This window comes from Fonsecaea monophora (genome assembly GCF_001642475.1).
Source record: "Fonsecaea monophora strain CBS 269.37 chromosome Unknown Scaff1, whole genome shotgun sequence".
In the NCBI taxonomy this organism is placed as follows: domain Eukaryota; kingdom Fungi; phylum Ascomycota; class Eurotiomycetes; order Chaetothyriales; family Herpotrichiellaceae; genus Fonsecaea; species Fonsecaea monophora.
Window position 1 is genome coordinate 124,011 of NW_019173932.1, and position 18,357 is coordinate 142,367.

General features: G+C 52.5%; 8 protein-coding genes across 8 annotated transcripts; 2 read left to right on the top strand and 6 right to left on the bottom strand.

Moving 5' to 3' along the window:
* On the bottom strand, window positions 1–1,024 carry AYO21_00039 (thioredoxin; the record flags this gene model as incomplete). The annotated part of the gene is made up of 2 exons (XM_022650031.1): window positions 1–443; window positions 511–1,024. The coding sequence occupies 2 exons, from the start codon at window positions 1,022–1,024 to the stop codon at window positions 1–3; spliced, it is 957 nt and encodes a 318-aa protein (XP_022517357.1).
* Window positions 1,025–1,772: 748 nt separating this feature from the next.
* On the top strand, window positions 1,773–3,848 carry AYO21_00040 (hypothetical protein; the record flags this gene model as incomplete). The annotated part of the gene is made up of 4 exons (XM_022650032.1): window positions 1,773–2,142; window positions 2,242–2,458; window positions 2,532–2,897; window positions 2,954–3,848. The coding sequence occupies 4 exons, from the start codon at window positions 1,773–1,775 to the stop codon at window positions 3,846–3,848; spliced, it is 1,848 nt and encodes a 615-aa protein (XP_022517358.1).
* A 774-nt stretch (window positions 3,849–4,622) lies between these two features.
* AYO21_00041 (hypothetical protein) lies at window positions 4,623–8,660 on the bottom strand (the record flags this gene model as incomplete). Its single annotated transcript, XM_022650033.1, has 1 exon — window positions 4,623–8,660. One exon carries the CDS (start codon window positions 8,658–8,660, stop codon window positions 4,623–4,625), a length of 4,038 nt encoding a protein of 1,345 aa, XP_022517359.1.
* Window positions 8,661–9,359: 699 nt separating this feature from the next.
* Window positions 9,360–9,926, top strand: AYO21_00042 (hypothetical protein; the record flags this gene model as incomplete). The annotated part of the gene is made up of 1 exon (XM_022650034.1): window positions 9,360–9,926. The coding sequence occupies one exon, from the start codon at window positions 9,360–9,362 to the stop codon at window positions 9,924–9,926; it is 567 nt and encodes a 188-aa protein (XP_022517360.1).
* A 27-nt stretch (window positions 9,927–9,953) lies between these two features.
* On the bottom strand, window positions 9,954–10,620 carry AYO21_00043 (hypothetical protein; the record flags this gene model as incomplete). The annotated part of the gene is made up of 3 exons (XM_022650035.1): window positions 9,954–10,173; window positions 10,259–10,371; window positions 10,462–10,620. The coding sequence occupies 3 exons, from the start codon at window positions 10,618–10,620 to the stop codon at window positions 9,954–9,956; spliced, it is 492 nt and encodes a 163-aa protein (XP_022517361.1).
* A 536-nt stretch (window positions 10,621–11,156) lies between these two features.
* On the bottom strand, window positions 11,157–12,670 carry AYO21_00044 (hypothetical protein; the record flags this gene model as incomplete). Its single annotated transcript, XM_022650036.1, has 2 exons — window positions 11,157–12,186; window positions 12,234–12,670. The coding sequence occupies 2 exons, from the start codon at window positions 12,668–12,670 to the stop codon at window positions 11,157–11,159; spliced, it is 1,467 nt and encodes a 488-aa protein (XP_022517362.1).
* A 482-nt stretch (window positions 12,671–13,152) lies between these two features.
* Window positions 13,153–14,514, bottom strand: AYO21_00045 (hypothetical protein; the record flags this gene model as incomplete). Its single annotated transcript, XM_022650037.1, has 4 exons — window positions 13,153–13,283; window positions 13,341–13,805; window positions 13,854–14,137; window positions 14,195–14,514. The coding sequence occupies 4 exons, from the start codon at window positions 14,512–14,514 to the stop codon at window positions 13,153–13,155; spliced, it is 1,200 nt and encodes a 399-aa protein (XP_022517363.1).
* Window positions 14,515–16,284: 1,770 nt separating this feature from the next.
* On the bottom strand, window positions 16,285–18,098 carry AYO21_00046 (hypothetical protein; the record flags this gene model as incomplete). The annotated part of the gene is made up of 3 exons (XM_022650038.1): window positions 16,285–17,835; window positions 17,891–17,924; window positions 17,983–18,098. 3 exons carry the CDS (start codon window positions 18,096–18,098, stop codon window positions 16,285–16,287), a joined length of 1,701 nt encoding a protein of 566 aa, XP_022517364.1.
* Window positions 18,099–18,357: the final 259 nt, after the last annotated feature.

The following is an 18,357-nucleotide window of genomic DNA, read 5'->3' on the forward strand; positions in this document are numbered from 1 at the left end:
TCATTCATCTCCTCCGATCTTTTCGATCTTCCCATCCCTCTTCTCTCCTGTCTCGCCAATGACTCTAATACGATCGATCCGGACTTTTTCGTTGTCTCCTTCGCTCTCCACCACAAACACCACCAGGCTAGACACATTTTGAAATTTGACAATGCGCAGTTCAATTTTGGCAGTCCCTGTATTTGCATCCCAGTCCTTCTCTGACAGTGTAATTTCCTGCGCCGCTTGTGTATCGTCGGCCTCGTCAAAACCAAGGATGCGAGGTCTATTGGTGTAGACCTTGACCAGCTTCGGTCGGCTGGGGGACTCATCGTCGTCCGTGTTGTCGGGCAGGGAGGTGAGGTGTAACGAGTGGATTTTTAGTGTGGACATGAAGGGGAGGTAGAGCATGAGCTGTTCGTCCGTGTCGCTTTCGACCCAGTCTGATTTGTCCTCTGCTTTTCCTATGGGTCGCCACGCATTAGAACATTTCAACACTCATTGTAGGAGAAGCCGCCTAAAAACGCTTACCTTTGGGTTTGGTTCCACTGATCAATGTTCTCGCGTTCCCATGCTCCGAGTCCCAATTCAGCAGTTCCATGCCCAAGACATCCACCTGAGAAGTCACGTTGCGGTATCCTCTTGGTAGCTCAAGACCAACCCATGTGCTATCGCTCGAGTCCTCTGTATCCTCGCTCGTTTCTAACTTGTTTGCCTCATTGGCCAATTCTTTCACCGCGTTCGATAACTGCTCCCGGTCTCCGCCTTGGATAACTTTGACTGTCTGCGCATTCTTGAAAACCATAAAGGTGGGCAGTACTCGGATGCCATATGACCGGGTGATGTCCTGCTGTTTGTCGGTGTCGATTCTGGCGAACGTGATCTTGTTTGGGCGCGACAGTTGTGCCGCGAGTTGCTCGAAGATGGGGGCGATCACCCTACATGGTGCAAACCAGTCGGCATAGAAGTCGGCCACGACGATCTTCGATGACGAGAGGAGGACTGAGAACTGGTCGGTCGACTCGATATGGACTAAGCTGGACATGGTGCTGGCTTCTTTAGCTGGCCAGACGTTGTGGGTTGGATCGAGGAATGGGGATAGGTGTATCCCGTTATCGACTATGAGACGGCGCAGTCTCAGTCACGGGGCGGGCAGCGATGCCAAACTATTCCGTTATCGATGAGAACCAGAGCCAGGACATCCAACAAGGGAAACCGTTCAGGCCAGCAGAATCAGGAAACCGTGACTGGCTCCCGTCAAACCTCGAGGTTCTTGTTATTGGACTTCGGGCTGCGGTGGCTTCAGCCCCCCGCCTTTTCAGCCCAGTGCGGGCCGGGATTTCTTTTCACCGAATCAGAGCACAGCAATTCCTCGTCTTGTATCAATTCTTGATGCTTCACTCGTCCCATATCGATCTCTTCGTCCCGCCATCCCACTGCTGTCCACTACTTGACCTTGCCGTCCACGATGCACTGGCACCCGTCCATCTTCAGCCGCTCTAGACGGTTCAATGACCTCTATAACTTCTTCACAGTCCCGTCTTCGCTTACAGCTGCGGTATGACGCATATAAACCTCATGCTGAATCGGTGCGCATATGCCAGAGCGATCCAGCCTATGGTAGCTCGATGTGCCTGTGCGTTACGCACTCGATTTGGCTTTCAAGAACTCTCCAGTGACTCTGCCCCAGGCGAAGGGACCAGAGTTCTTCTTGTATAAGATGGATCTTCTCTTCGTTGATATTTCTGCTTCAAGCCATCATCCTATCCTGATCTGTAAATGTCGACTATCACATGGCTGCTGGACACACCAACGTCTTCTTTGTGCCCTACAGGCCTCACTCAAAGTCCAAAAAACCGTCCTCGGGTGAACCTGCCATCTCACAGCAGAAACATGCTGCTCGTGAGTACCATCGAAAGGCCAAGCTGGAACGACTCGCTAAGCTAAACGCCATACATAACCGCGATGCACGCAGCGCAAGTGAAAGTCCTCCACCTGGTATCTCTTCTCGGCCGCCCCTGCTTCGAAACAAGACCTTCCCGGAAGATGATATTCGTAACAGGACATTTGCTGTGTTTGATGTTGGCACTGGAGTGTTGGATCCCTTCAATGCCTGCATCCCCAGTGGTGTACCTTCATATGCTCTCGACATTTTGGACTATGGTAAGTTTGTGGCGTCACGGCCCTTCTCAGATCAAACACATCCTCCCAGACATCTCGTTCTGAAGACCTTGAAGACACAACTCCTCATTACATTTTCAGGTCGTTCGAATCTTGAAGCCGGCATCTCCCTCTGTCTTGCACACTACCCCGTTGCACCGGGAGCCGCAGCCTCCTCGCTCATCCGACCAACAGCCGCTTCGAAGCAATGGACAATAGCCAGCTCCTCCAACAGCGTCCTTTCAGAGGGGACTATCAAAACTGCTCTGTTAGCATGTGCGATGCAATCTCGTGCCGCATTCTGGTCCATTATTTTTGCGTAAGCCATTCCTCCTATTGGGCACCACTCGTGTGGTTGATGATACCTCTATTGCACACTAATTGTGAAGAAGAGGCGCAACCCATAATGCCTATATTCAGGGCGAAACTGGTAACCCCAGTCGCAACCGTACGTTACTGTTGTCGTACAAGACTCAAGCCATCAGAGAGCTAAATGTGGAGATCCAAGAGCTTCAAGGCCCAGTTTCTGACGAGCTCCTACTTGCCATCATCACACTAGCCGCCCATGGATCTGGGGAGCAATTAGAACCCCCTCCGCAAGGAGAGAATCTGAGCGCGTTACAATCGGTGCAGAGCTTTCAGTACTACGGTCGCATGCAGAGCGAAGCGGCACATCTGAAGGCTATCTGCCATTTGGTATATCAGAAGGGAGGTCTGCATACCGTGAAAATGCCCGGACTGGCGAACGCCCTTGCGTTGTACGTCGCCCTACAAACCCTCGCTGGTGTTTTGGCACTCAATTAACGCTAAACAGGGCTGACATCTTCTATGCATTCCAAGATATGCGCGTGCCTGCATTTCCGCTGCTGGCGCCAACAAGCTTGATTATGTCGACATGGCCTGCAAGTTCCACGCGTCTAACTCCATCCCTCAAGAACTTAGCAAGTGGTTTCCAAGATTTGGAGGATGTGGTTGGCTTTGCACCGTTGATGCAGATCGTCAACAACGCCCGTCTGATCACCATTGGATTTGATGCATACCTATCCGGCCTCTCCTCGGCGCCGTCTCTCAACCAGATAGTCTGGGCCAGAAACTTCATGACGCACGACCTACTCTCGGCCCCCTCAGAGCTCCTAGTTCCATACTCTCGCACCGTTTCATCCTCACCACAGGATAACGATAGCTCAAGTATCATGGTTCCCAGCTCTCCACTGCGATCACTACACAACCTCGTTCGGCTATCGACCATGGCGTATACACTTATAGTGCTCTTTCCTGTACCCAGCGTCGCAGGTATTCATGGTAAACTGACACGAGAACTAATGCTTGCACTAGACAACTGCACTGTACTGGAACTTTGGGCGACGCATTCGAGGTTGTTGCTTTGGAGTACAGTCCTCGGAGGGGTCATTGCACAAAACACCAGTCTTCGGCCATGGTTTACCGAGATGATCAGACAAGCCCGGACCAAAATCCCCCGTCTAGCGCTCTTGAACGCGAAGGGCAGAAGTAGAAGCAAGAGCAGACACTCGAGTCACAGTGTGAGTTCTGTTAGTGACGACGACGGGACGGATGGGGACTCGGACGCGCTGTGGCCAGTGGTGAAGGGCATTTGTTTTCGGTTTCTCTGGTTCGACGGTCCTGAATGTGACGGTCAAGGTCGAGTGTTTTGGGGCGAAGCCTGCGACGACACGAGCAAGCTAGCCTAGCCACGGGAAGGGGTGTCCAGAGATTTTGTCGTTGGTAGGGAGTCGTGATAAATTAATTGATTTTGTTAGAATTGGTGTTTTTGTTCGTGGGTGAAAGCAAGTAATAAGCAAGTAATTGCGCAAATAATCATGATATGTACAAAACTAACGTTAATCATGTACCTTACAAGGTACCACGGTACTACCAAGGGACTACTGAGGTAGGTAGGTATACAAATGTCCAGCTAAAGCCAAAGCTATAGCTATTAACTACTATATACCCCCCCCGAATGATTCTGATATGATACGATCTTCAACGAACCCAAAGTCCAGAATCCAGAATCCAGGCAGGACACAGACCAACGACAACATCAGGGAAAAAAGAAAGACGCCATAGGCACAGGATGCATAGAAGGGTCGTCAAAATGAGTTTGTTTCTCAAGCCCGCCTGGGTTAATTGTACTTTTTCCCATTTCCCATTTCCCTCTTATTCCTCTTTCCTTTTCCAGATCATATGTCTGTCCTATTCCTTCTTGCCTCTTGCCTCTTGGATTATGATTCGTTCCTCTCCGTCATTTTGTAGACACCCGATAATATCGTCGTGTGTGCGCTCGAGAATGCCAATGTATAATAAACATGTCCCCATGTCCCCATGTACCCATGTGTCCATGTGCCGCATAGTCGGTGAGTGAGGGAGGTATACACACTCATTCATAGTACAGAATGATCGCCTCCCTAAACATTTTCAGGCAGACCGATCTATTCGTCCCTTTTGTTGCCTTTAGAGATCAAAAATCATACCTCCGTTTCGACACCGTCGCCGCCACGTCCGTCTTTGTCCCTTTCAAAAATCCTGTCCACTCCTCCCTCGACCCGCTTGGCCTTGCCAATCATCCAGTTCACCGTCCTAGCCCCCCTCCACTGCATAACCCCCTTGTGCTTCCTGTGTAGCTCCCGGTGATGGTCCTTGTAATCCCTCACCTGCGCCCTCAAACCACGAGAGCCGTCGTCGGGGTCATTATGTCCGTCGACGTCCAGGAGGTTGGCAGCCGTGGCGCCGACTGCGCCGAGCGGCTTGGACACCAGGCGGGCAGGACCGTTGAGCGGGTTCTTGGAGGTCGAGGACGTCGTGCCAGAGTCCGAGTCTGAGGCATCCGAGTCGTCATTGGCGTGCGTGCGGAGTTTACGGCGGGATTTGTCCCTTTTGCTCGACGACCTATCGTCGCCGTCATCGGTGCTGTCACTGTCCCCCTCCTCGTCATCGTCGATCTCTCCCTCCCCATGATATTCGTCTTCATACTGGTCGACCTGTCCCTCATCATTCGCCGTGTCCAACACCTCCATTACCTGTCTCAAATCTGCATTGCGAGCTTTGTTTGCATAGCTCTTGTGGTACCCACTGAGCCCTCTCCAAAATTTGACGATAAGCTCAAGTTCGCCAAGTGGTTGCTCGTTTTCCTCCATCCCAGAATAGCCGTAACTCGTTGTAGCGCGGTGCATGGCCTCTTTGCTACCCTTCCAGAGCTTGACCGTAATGGTTTTCTCTTCCTCGTCGGGGATGTCTTTGAGCCAGAAGACCCCTAGAGCAGGCGTGGAGTCAGGCCCAAGACGAGATTTGCGGCATTCGATGATCAACGAGCTTGAATAGCGTTTGCGCACGGCAAGAAAGATGGATTTTTTGTCGCCTTTGGGTCTCCATTCGCCATCCTCGCCAGAGCCAGTAGGGTGCATCTTTGCTCTCATCAGATTGGTTCTTAACTTGATGCGTTGCTGGATGAATGAACCGTCGTCCTTTGTATGCCCTCTTCCCTCCGCTCTGACGGGGCACTTGATTTCCAGTGTCCCGAAATTCCATCCGAGCAATTCCTTTGGCAGTTTCAGTTCCACGCTGCGCCAAACCATGCTGATGCGCGCACGACCGAAACCGATGCCACCAACAAGTGGATAGGTTTGCATGACCTGGCTCCTTTCCTTGAAGACTCTTTGCAAAGGGAGGTAGATCATTCCGAGGAGAGCATCGTCTTCGCGTTCCCGACTATCGCGGACGGAAATCATCACCTCTGCGGTCTTCCAGTCGGGCACGAAGCGTTCCGTGCCAGCGTTGAAGAAGGGCTTTGCATTCTTGGGTTTGGTTCTGGTGCGATAGATCTTCTGGTGGTTGAGAATGATGGTCGCATAGCTGCTGGGCAGGTCGTCATTTTGCTCAGCCTCGTCTTCGCGGTTATCGTTGCCACTGTTTTTCTCTCGCTTCTGCAAAGCCTGTACCTCCAGTCCGGTAATGTTGTGGATCTGAATGCTGAATATGCCACTGACATAGTCATCCGGGGGAGGGCTGGAGATGATCAAAGCGTCTTCACGCTCCTTGTAATCCTCTTCCTTTTGCTGTTTGATTTCCTTGCTCTCGTCGTGCGCCGTGGCTTCTCGCAACTTGCGCTCGGCCGTCTCGCTGACCTGTTTCCTGAGGTCGTCTATCGTTCGGACATTCGGGTCGGCCGTCTGTTTTGCCAGTTGCTCTTCTGTAATCCTGGTTTTGGTGAAATAACCTACTCGCCATTGAAGGGTGCCTGGCATCTTTTCTTCGGGTTCTTCACCCACAAAACGATCTTCTCGATCACACATCCGGTTTTTGGTCTTTGAGCTATGCATCAATTCGCGGAGATCCACCTCTACGCGACCAAGGTCATCATCTGCAGTATATTTGTCCGAATCCCAGAGTTGAAGGCGAAGTTTTTCGTCGGCATTGAGCTCTTCAGGCGTGACTAGAATGTGTGACCACTCTGACCAGTTTGGTTCTTGGTCGTCGACAATGATCCTCGTCGAGGCAACAGGCTTGCCGAACTTACCCCAGGACACGGTCATGTATGCGTCGCTCGATCCTTTAAGCGGACCGAAGCCTCCATCACCTTCCTTGAAACCACTGGCAGATTTGATAAAGATCATGACAACGCCTCGAGCGACTGTGTCCTTCTTGAAGTCATCACCTACAAGCATATCTTTGAGGTCCAATGTCAGACTCTTGGGCGCAACATACTCCGCTAGCGCTGCGTCGATCGAAGATTGAACAAACGACGAAATGAGCGGCACATCCATCAAGTTGAGTGCGTGGCGGGACAAGGGGACACAGGACATATCCGCCTGCGGTTGTCCCATGAACGACATAGTGCAGAGACTAAAGAAAGGAGGATCAGGCGTGAGTTGTAGTCGCAAACGCATTGTGCCAATGATCCCGCGCAGTTCCACCCAAACCGGGACGGCGATGCCACCGGGCAGGTAGAATTTGAGATAGAGATGGGCATTCTTCGCCTTTGCTTGTAGAGATTTGCCAGAAGACCGGGCCCGATAGGCGAATGCGAGCTCCATATTGACAAAGTCGCCCTGTTCGGCCTCCATGCCCTCTCGTATAGCCTGCTCATCCTGCTCGTTTTGCTGGCTGTTATGATCATGGTCATTCGACTTGCTCTTGTCCTCGCCACCGGCACCATCCTCAATCTCACCCTTCCCGGACGCCGTTCGATCATTGGCGCCTTCTTCTCTTGCATTTTTGAGTTTTCCATCCGCGCCCACAGACCGACTTGCAGCACCCGTAGGTAACCAATTGATGCCGAGAACACGGAAGGCTTCACTCCCTTGGCCAAGATCGTCGACACTGACCATCCGCACCACTTTTGGGAGCGATGCCTGCATGACATCCTCCAACATGTCCGAGATCGAAGTGAACAGGTCTGGGTTGATGAGGGGCCAGACGGCCGACAGGAGATTGTTTAACCAAGCCACCGATTCTGGGATGGCGTCCTCAGCTTGAGTCGTGTGAAGTTCTTCCTGCCGAGCAGCATCCCAGATCTCGTCCTTGCAGATTGCTTCGACCTTCTTACCGAGCCAGTCTCTGACCAGCAGGATCACGAAAGCCGCAATGACACCTGGTACGAAGATGACGACTGCCGCAGCAGAGAGTCTCGACTGGAAAGATGACCCCTTCTCGGAAAGACTGACATCAAACACTCGAGCGAGAATCTCTCCCAGAAGAAGTAGTCCCAGAACGCCTGCCAGGCCTATCGTGATGGCGTGCTCATACGTCCTCGCCAGCTCATTCTTGAGGTCGTCGAAATTTGGAGGCGGGAATAACTTTTGCATACCATGCAAACTGTCCTGGGCTTCCTCGCGCTCTTTACCAAGCTCTTCCCGGGATTTCCTGGCACCACTCACTCCTGTCTGGGTTCGAGAGTCTGTTCCGCTCGCGGGGACGTTCTCGTCGACGGCCTTGAGGTCCTTGCGCGTCGAGTCTCGAATGATTATGGGCAAGTGGGTCACAGGGTCTGTAACCTCTCTACCCCCATCACTGCGCTTCTTGTGCTTCATGTCCTTTCTCTTCTGGCGAGGGTCATGGTGGCCTGCAACGGCCTCGGTAGCCGATTGACCCGGCTGGTCTGTCTTGTTGTCCCCTGCATCCTCGTTTCGTGGCTGCTGCTGACTCTGGCTCTCTTCTTCCTCTTCGTCGTCCTCTCGAGCCTGCTCTTCGCCTCCTTCTTGCCCCGCTCTCCCAGTTGGCTCTCCCGGAGTCACGACGTTTCGGTTTTGAGACCTGTAAGGATCGTGCGTCGACTTGGGCCCTTCCTCCTCGCCCTTCAAGACACCCCTGGCGGCATGATACGCTCTCTTGACAGTGGAGTCGTCAGTCTCGTCATGCTGGGCTTGTTCGGCTTGCTGCTGCTGATTGTTCAACTCGCTCCGTTCGGCCCGGTATTTCTGGACGGTAGGTATAGGATGGCGGGCAGAGTGAGGGGCCTGGTATGTTCTCCGCTGGGACTCTGGATCGAAGTCGTCCGTCGAAGACATGCTGGCCCATGACAGACACAGCGGCAGAAAGAAGGGAGGGTCTGCTGACAATTGCTCAAAGCAACAATGTAAATGGACGTTCGCCTACCTGGAATTGATGAGGGAGGAAAGCCACGACGAGAACCAGTCTCAGCAGCAAAAGGAAACAAAACAATTGCAGTCAGGGTGAAACAAGCTCCGTAAAGAATATTTCACATCATATTCATTCCCCGCAAATGCTACGACGACAAGCCTTGAATCAAGGCATTTGTGGGCAAATCCAAGGTGGAATCCCAAAACCGAGGGGGAAGCAAAACAATGACGTCGCAAAACTCCACGCGGCAAGAACAAAAAATGAACGGAGTTCAGGAAGCGGATCCAGACAAGCCCATCCCAAAAGCCAACCAGCTCCACCCGGGCAACGGATGATCTGCCAGTAGAACCTGGCCCTATACTTGATGTGTGGTGTTTGTTTCGCGGCCTGACTGCGTCGTCAGCGAAAGGGCGACGCAGAAACCAAAAACCAAGGAAGACGATCGACCGCAGATGAACCGGGGGAGAGAGAATTGAAGGTGGGTGGATGATCGTCCGCCAATGGGGCGAGTGGTGCTGCGGGGATCTGCATGCAGGATCGCATGAGACCGAGACTCATTTTTTGTCCCTCTTTCTCTTCCCCCCACAGGCCATGACCAGGAATCTGCATGCTGAAAGCGGTCTTTGATGTCCAGCACGGGTGAAAATCAAGCAATATCGAGAACATATACCCACTACGATGTCCTGCAACTCCCCCGCCACCCCGAAGAGTTTGGTCGCCTGTCAAAGGACGATATCAAGGCCGCATACCGACGTGCGCTACTCAAACACCACCCAGACAAAGCATCCAGTACTACCGAGAATGTCTCCCTGAAATCCCTACGGAGCAAAGATGCTACAACATCAACACCCATCTTCTCCATCGATGACATCGTCGTCGCACATGCGGTCCTATCTGACTCTAAGAGACGTGCCGAATATAATCGTGCTCTGGATCGCGCCGTCAACTTTGGCGGAAACGACCAGAGCGGTAAGAAAGACACACACATTGGAGTAGAGGTCTATGACCTCGAAGACCTAAGATACAACGAAGTCCAGTCTATCTGGTCCAAGAGCTGCCGCTGTGGTGACGAGGAAGGCTATACCGTGACGGAGTCTGATCTCGAGAAAGAGGCGCAACAAGGCGAGATTTATGTGGGATGTCGAGGGTGTAGTCTCTTCATAAAGATCTTGTTTGCTCTGGAAGACACATGAACAAAAGGGTGGTGTTGTTGGGCGTCGTCAATGCGGCTTCGCAGCCACCTTTTCAGCCTGGTGCAACGCCTCTATAGCCTCGCGGACATCGGCCGACCGACCTTGAAGAATGGTTTCAAACTCTTGCTTGATTGTCTCATGCGCCGTGGCCAGCTCCTGGACCTCTTGGATAATTTGTTTCTCAACCTCTTCCTTCCTCTTGGTCAAGCCGAGCAACCTGGTGAGAAGCTCGCCTTGAAAGCGCTTCCTGGGGACGCAAAGCAAAGGTTAATGAGGAGCTGGGCGTAACGACCTCCCGAAGGAGTGGCAGATCCATGGAAAGAAAGACTTACGTGTCTTGCTGGAATCTGTTCACCCTCTCGTCAATCTGCACCTCGATCTCCCGAAATTGACTGTCAAACTCTTTCTCCAGGCGCTGCTGTCTCTGTACTTTGCGGAGGCCGACCTAAAGAGGCTTGAAGTCAGTGCCGATTCGACACAACCCTAACGCCCGGGAGGAGGTCCACGGCTGTCTGTATTCTGAAAATCCACTCACATCCATAGCCATGCTTTTCTTCAGATTCTCCTCACTCTTCCTCAACTGGTGACTCGTGCTCGTGCTCGTCTGGTCACCCGGCACTTCAGAGTCCTCTTCGCCGTCACTGTCAAACTGAGCCGCCGGCGCCGAGTTCCTCTTCAAGCGTTTCGAAGACATTGATATTTGTCGTTGGGGAGTGGCAACTCGATCTGGAAGGAAAGGGGACAAAGAAGCTAGCTGAGGAAGGGGAGCGGTGGGACGCGATGGATGGAGATTTGAAACTGTGCACTGACAATTAACCTGAAAGGTTGGTGAGTTTGGGATGAGAGAACCGCCGGAAAAAAGCAGTGTGTGAGGGAGGAGAAATACGTTGTGCCAGCATATGGTGCCAGCAACAAATATCAGGGCGTGGACGAGGTTGACTAGTATATCAGCGCCGACACGATAGAAATCAATCAACCATTGCCAACAACATGACAAGCACCACGATACTGTGTTATTCCAATCCACTCTATCAACTGTTTCTACAGGTCAACTTTTGTACATCGTCATAAACCAGAACGACTTCCGCTCTGTCATCCAAACCACTGATAAAGATACACGATACAAAATTCGTTACTCCATGGTCAACGATTGCTTTGAGACGTGGCATCAGTGATCATCCAACCTTTCCTTGCGCTGCTCATCAATGAACCCCATCCCTTGGGTACTTTTCAGTCGACAATTTCCAACTCACCCTGTCGGTCCTGGGCGAAAAGGTCCTTATATCCGTCCCAAAGTCGGACCAACTCTGCCACATATTGCTGGTGGACCTCATCTAGATACCTTTCGTCCACATTATTGTCCTTTGTTCCCTGTTGTACAACCCGTATTGGTCTCCCAACCACAACATTCACCGCCCTCCTATACGGAAGCAAGCCCACATCGTAGTTGAATATTCCTCTTGCATGGAAGAGTGGGACGGTGAATCCCATGAACTTCTTGACAAGCATTTGAAATTTGTGGATCCATGGGTGTTCGACACTGTCAATTTGATCGTAGAGTTCGTTTTCGCCAAAGGCAAGCACCGGCACCAGATCAGCGCCAGTGCGTATAGCTAGTTTGATGAAGCCTTTCCTACTTTTCAGAACGAGACGGAGGGAGTGAGGCTTAGCGTCAAGAGATTCGCGGGCACCACCAATGACGATTGTCACTGCGCGACCCATCCCTTCACCATTCAATCCTCCTTTGCACAGGATGTTCTCAATGGACTCGCGCGACACGGACGCTAGGCCCATTGCCAATGCATAGTCACGGTAGAAAGGGACTCGGAAATTCGTGTCAAGGGTCAATAGGGTGTTTGTTATGCCAGGGTACAAGTCCGAAAATCCCAAAGCCTCGGTGGCAAAGGCAGCGAATGCGCCGTGGGAGATGATTCCGTGTGGATGGTATCCAAAGATATACTTCCTTGTTGGTTCGAGCTCGACAGTGCGATGCAACCGAGCAGGAAAGTAGGATGCGAATAGCGACCAAAACTTCGACCCGCGCATCCACTGCGATCTTCTCGAAAGGGTGCCATTGGTGGCCTCTTCACTGATGACGAGAGTGTAGATGAGGTAAGGGACCAGGAGAGGCCAGGTAAGAGGGATTGCGCAGAGGAGGAAGAAAAGGGAGAGGAATAGAGGGATGGTGGTAGTGTGCCACAGCACTGCTAGAGTCTGAAGCCTCCGCTGTAACGGGACGTTGAGAGGTGCCCATCGTATCCTGTTAAAACAATTAGCCATAATTACGGGCCTCGAGAAGGCGCATACGCAGAAGTTTGCCAGCCGGCACCGGCTCTTCGGCCACTCGCAAGCTCATCCTGGCGTTTGGGTGGTCGATTGCGTTTCCTTTCTCGGGGCGTAGTGTTTCCACGACGCTTGAGAGAATCTTCATAGCCATCGCTAGGCTTGATGCTTGTCAAGATCTCTCCAGTATGATTGGTATGCTTCTCATAAAGAACCTTCTCTTCGTCTAGTTGCTGTCGGCTGCCTTGGCCATTGATCATTGGGGGTTGGGCAGACCCGTTGGTCGCAGCATGATCCTTTGCACCAGACCCGACCTCAACGCGGGAATGATTGGGGCCATTCTCGCCATTCATGACGGCATCTGCATAGGATTTGGGAGGGAGGTCGTGCTCAGCACGTTCTTCTGGCTGCGATGGCTCTGGGTTCAGTTCTGCCTGCCCCTCTACTGCGGTCGCAGCCATTTCAGTGTAGGCCGAGAGGGGGTCGCTTTGCAGGGATAGAGCGCGTTCACGGAACCAGGCAAAATCCGAGTGGCCTCGCCGAAGCATCAATCAACACATTTAAGAAAGGCACCAGCGCACGTGTAAGCACTGTGAGCTAGAAAGGAGGCTGCAAGAGAGCTGCAAGGAAACAATGTGCGATCATGCATAGTGAGTGCGACCCAGTCATGACATGATTGGACTGTTTCAGGCAGGAGGCGATCAAGTCCGGGCACCGCCAGTGACGTCAGTACCAAGACTGGCTTAGTGGGCCACCAGACGAATAATACATTGCATTAAATATCCCAGCCTTGCATTGTCATGTTCGTGTATGTACAGCATCCTCGTCAAGAGAAACTCCGTCAATGCCCCCGAAACCCTTCGTATATGAAATCCCCGAGAACACAAAATGACTACACTATCCTCTGGACTCTAGCACTGTCCTGCGAAGTCTACGACTCGTTTCACAAATCCTTCGTGGCCACACCAAATTGCATGTTGTCATTGTCAAAGACAGCAAACACGGCCTTGAGGAAAATGTCACCGTAAATAGACTGGCCGATACCCTCGTTGCTCTGTAGGCCGCCGAAGCATGCTGCAGCAAATTATTCGTCAGTTCAGCGACCTCGCTATCGCGGGATTTTTGACTTACAAGAAGAACCAGTGGAGACGGGAGCGTAGTTCATAAACGACCCTGGAATGACAGCATGATAGCTGCCAATACCGACAGCGAAGTCGGGAAGATCTGCAGAGCAGGGGAAGGTATAGCCACCCTGAGAGTTGTCCAACTCGGCGCCCTCGACTTGATCGTAGTAGGCCGAAACAATATCATCATCCATGAGAAGGAGGGTGGTGCCAGTATCAGCAATGGCGTCAATGCTTGCCGACTGGAATTCCCCATCGCCAACTTGGTAACCTGTACCAGTGATTTCCCAGAAGCCCTGGGAGTTGTCCACGGGTGTGTATGTGATATCGCCCGTGTATTTGCTGTTGTCGATGAATCCAAAGTCGTACGAACCCGGCTCTCCCTTTTTCAAGTCCACGGTGAACACATTCTGCTCAAGGGCTCCTTGGGCAATGGCGGTATCGAAGAAGGTGGTTTGTTGCTGGGGTTGGACTAGATGCACATTAGTAGCAACATCAGATGGCTCGTGGATCCACTGACCGGTGTTAATAGAGCTGAAAGCCAAGCCGAGCAGACCGTCATTGTTTGCATCCTGTTGGAACTGTGAACTGATCTGTTTGGCAACTTCGACAGCTTGTCCCGTGACCGTGGTGCCACCGACATTGACAGTGTCCGTGTAGACACTGCCGCTCGCGCTCGATCCGTCGCCGTATGAGATTTTCCAGGTGGCTCCACTGAGCTGCTTGGACGTCTTGGACTTGGACGGGTCGTAGATGCTGTGTCCAGAGCGCTCTGAGCTGGGCAACTGGGACGAGAAGACCCACCTAGCGAACATTAGCGATAACTGGCATCAATGTAAGTGGACACCGGGGAAGGTTTACAGATCTGCGGATCCAGTATCAAAATCGAGGTTCAATGTTTCGCCTCCAATGCTGACAGGGCAGAGATATTCAGCGTCGAATTGCTCAGGGGTGGCAGTGACAGAGCCATCTGCGGCCGCGGCTCTGACATTGTCGGGCACGGCAATGTTGTATTTGCGGTAGGTCTTTTGCAGAGCCACAGGACCGGCCTGGTATGGCTTTGCAACACTCTGCACAAGTGTAAAGCCTTTCTTCGTCTCGACCTGCGGGACGGGAATAGGTTTTGCGAGCGTCACGCTCGTCAAGGCGGAAGCCGCCAGCAGGACTGTAAAAGAAAGCATTTTCTATGGAAATAAAGAGAGACAAGTTTCAAACAGAAACGGGCAAATGAATGGACGTCTTGCTGGTCGGAAAGAGAGAGACTGGCTTGATAGAGAGCTGTTCAAAACGAGCTTCTCAACGAGAACTTATATATCTGTTTGTGGACTCCACAAAGACAACATCACAAATCCAAAGCGGACCCTATTCCACAACCTTGATCATGAGAAATCCTTGCCAGAGAATGAGATAGGTACATAGCAATGGTACTCTGGATCCAGCGTACGAGGATCGTCGATATTGGAAGGACCATGGAGCGGACGAGGATCACGGAGGGAAGAACATATTGAGAAGGTCGCGAAGACATCCGAGGCCCAGATCCTAGAGAGCCCGCGGTGAACATGAGGTTGATTCGAGAAGACAATCAAGCATATCAAGCACAGTATCGAAGCTTTGATGGCCCCAATCTGCCGAGAGATGGCTATCGAGGCGCACGATTGGACTGCAAGTCATCACGGCAGGCTGTGGAAGGAGTTGATACTCGCCTAGCTTGGCGCCTTGGAGGAGATTGAGGGCGAAGGTCATGAAACGTGGGGACCTCTCCGGAGCAGGTAAGATGACAGGTATGAGCAGAAACAAATCTGGTAACGAATCCCCGATGCAGAGGCTGTTGCGACGAAGCGAGTGGTGATTAATGCAACATTTAAGATGAGGTTGGAAGAAGAAAGTGCCACAGCGGCCGCTGATTGGCCGCATGTCCAGCTCCGCTCGCACTGCATGATTGACACATTCTGCTCGACGGACACAGCGTCCAGCAAACCATCTTCCCGGCCAAGCTGTTTCAACGGTCTTTCAACCTTCAACTCCTGTTCATTCTGCCGTAGGCATGACTAGCCTGCTAGCCTTGCCTTGTTACTTTGTCTTGCATCTCGATTCGTCCCTTCATTGAAATGAACGCCGCTGGCGCAGTTACTAAACAAACGCCCCCCGAGTTCCGCTCCCGTCCTGCGGACGAGGTTACCTTTATCCCTCCCCCACGCAAAGTCTACCAGAGCCTTCCTCCCTTGCCAACGTCCAATGACCTCGATACCTCTCGAAACTACGCGACACGCGGGCTACAGGGGTCCCCAGGTAACGCGGATGCAGATTAGGGCGAATGCGACTCAATCTAGCCGAACCCTCAAGAGACATCCAACCAACTCCATGCCAGACGAGGTGGTCATGAATTCGTACCGTCCGTGCCCTGTCCCAGAGTTCCAACATCCTCGTACCCATTATGCCTGTCTCTCGGTGCAGGTCATGTCCTTGAACGGCCAGTACTAGTCTACCGTGGTGGGGCAGACGGTTTCTGTAAGATTGCGTTGAGCAAAATACAGGCAAACATCCGCCTATGAGAGACAAAAGCACATCGGCTGCCACGCCGAAATCCTACACCTGCAAACGGCATGCTCGCTCCTCTACGAGTATTCGCAAGCCGGATGATGGTGTTGACAAGGCGTGGCACTACAAAAGGACAAGCCAGAGCCGAAAAAGAACAATGAGTAGACATTAATCAGTATCCGCCGCGTGATGCATAAGTCCTGGGCATTGTGATGAGGGTGAATGTATTAAACATGCATATACGAGTATCTTTTTTCTGTTCATCATAGCCATGCCCAAATATAAACGTTTGTAAATGATATCTCAAAAATGCTTCTCTGGCAGTTCTAAATCACGTGTCTGCTCCTTCTTCGCCACAAAAAGCTCATATTATCCACAGGGTGGGTCGTCCTTCAGAGCTGAATGCCGACTGTCTATGGAGATCGCCGTGGTGGGCGTGGAAGTGGTGGGTGGGTGTGAGGCCTCGTCGCGTCTGGGCGAGGAACTCCTGTTGCCAGTCCAGCTAATGTGTTGGCGGCATCGCTCTCCGATCGATTGAGGCCGGGTCGGCTGTCATCGCGCCCTGGGTGTCGTAGTTGTAGGGGATCGGTGGCCCTGGGTCGGGGTTGTTCCATGGCACGGCCGAGATGCAGAAGAGTAGCGGTACCCATCGGACCCGTTCGAGGTGGAGGGGGCAGACTTCTTGAGCCCGGCCCCTGAGGGAACTCGGCTGGTCGTTCGTGAGACAGGATTGGCGGCAGCTGAGTCGGACTCAACTGTTCTCGGCCTGGACTGGGGAGATGTATGGGAGCGTGGGAGGGCCTTGGTGTCTCTTGGTAACCTCGAAAGTCCGGTGGACGATTCCTCCACGACGATTCCTGCATTGTTGGCGAGGGTAAAGTCGGCGGATAGGACAGGGCGTTTTGCCCATGCGGGACGCTGCCAAAGGTGGGAGGGGGAGGGATTGGAGCTGTTACCGCTGCTGGTGGCGGAGGTTGGGGCGCGGGCGGTGCTGATTGATGTTGTTGCTGTTGCTGCTGCTGTACAAAATACGACAGTCTTGATCTTGCGAGAGGATCGGGAGACCCCGTAGACTCGACGGACGACGCACTCGGTGGCAGTGCCGGTAGGGGAGGTGTACCTGACCCTGCACCCAACGATAAACCAGCCGCCCGTATCAGCGGATCGGGTACTTCACTCCGCACTGTAGAAGACTCATCAGAGACCGAACTCTGGCTAGACAGTAGACCGGGACGAAAGTACTCCCGACCTTGTTGCACTGAAGGAGGGGTTCCGCTACGCGACGAAGGCAATTGCGGTCGTTGTTGTATCGACCCTCCTGATCCGCTGGGGTGAATTGTCCCTCCAATAAATGGCGAAGATGCTGAAGACCCAATCGACCCGCCTCGGAAATGCCCAGATGCCTGTGATGCCACTTCTGGGTTGGCCTCGACTGACTTGGTCGAGATGATACTCCCGCTGGATTCCTGCTCCAGCTTAGGCCGCTTTGGCTCCGACGGCTGTCCGTGTCTGGCTTTAAACTCTGACAGGTAAGCCATATAGTCCCTGTACTCGTCGGTCTTGCGATAGGCCGACAGCAGGATGTTGTATTTCTCTTTGGCGGCGTTGGCCTGGGCCTCGAAAGGCTCTTTGCCAGTAGGGTCCAATTTCTGCCATCGGTCCCCGACGAGCTTAGCTATCTGGGTAAAGGAAAGGTTTTGGTCTTTGACCTCCTCCCTGACTTTGTTGGAAAAGATCACGTATGCTGAAGGAGGGCGTTCGGGAGCATTCTCGTCCGGTTTAGGATGGCGTCGGTACTTTCGTTTGGTCTCGGGAGGAGGGACAGACGGCCGCTCTGGACCCAGGGAAGATCCCGCGCCAGCATCAAACCCCCTACTGGTTTCTAAGAGCGCTTCCTGGGCAGGAGAGCCAAAAAGGCGTTCGTAAGAAACCCCTCGATATTCGGCGATTGCACGCTGAAGTTTCTTTATCCATGCGTCAGCAACTCCTTCCCCAAGATAACAGTCACCACAAACTCACCCTACGATGGCCTAGTTTAACATTGAGAGCGTCACTAGCACAGAATCAGTATATTAGGCCCCTCATAATGTGTGTATATTTGACAAACTCACAAGTCACTCTCTTGAATATCTGTCAGAGTCTCCCAAGTGTCGAATCCTTCGCCGACGAAAGCATCGAGGTATTGCTCAAGGCCAAGGCGCTCGAGATGGGGTGCGAGATCGGTCATTCACGCACAGGTAGTTGTTCATTGACACCAAGGTTGTTGCAAAGTCGAGGCGACAGGGATCTCAAGACGACGAGACAGTTCAATCAGGGCGAAACGCCTCGCAAGCTGTCCGATGAATCGCGGTACCGGCTGACTCGATTCTCATGTGGAAATGTCGTAGCAGGACAACGCAGATCTCAACCGTAGAGGGAGTGTCAACCCGCCCGAATAGGGTTGAGGGAGGTACGTCTCAAACGGTCGGATGTATACAGAATCAATG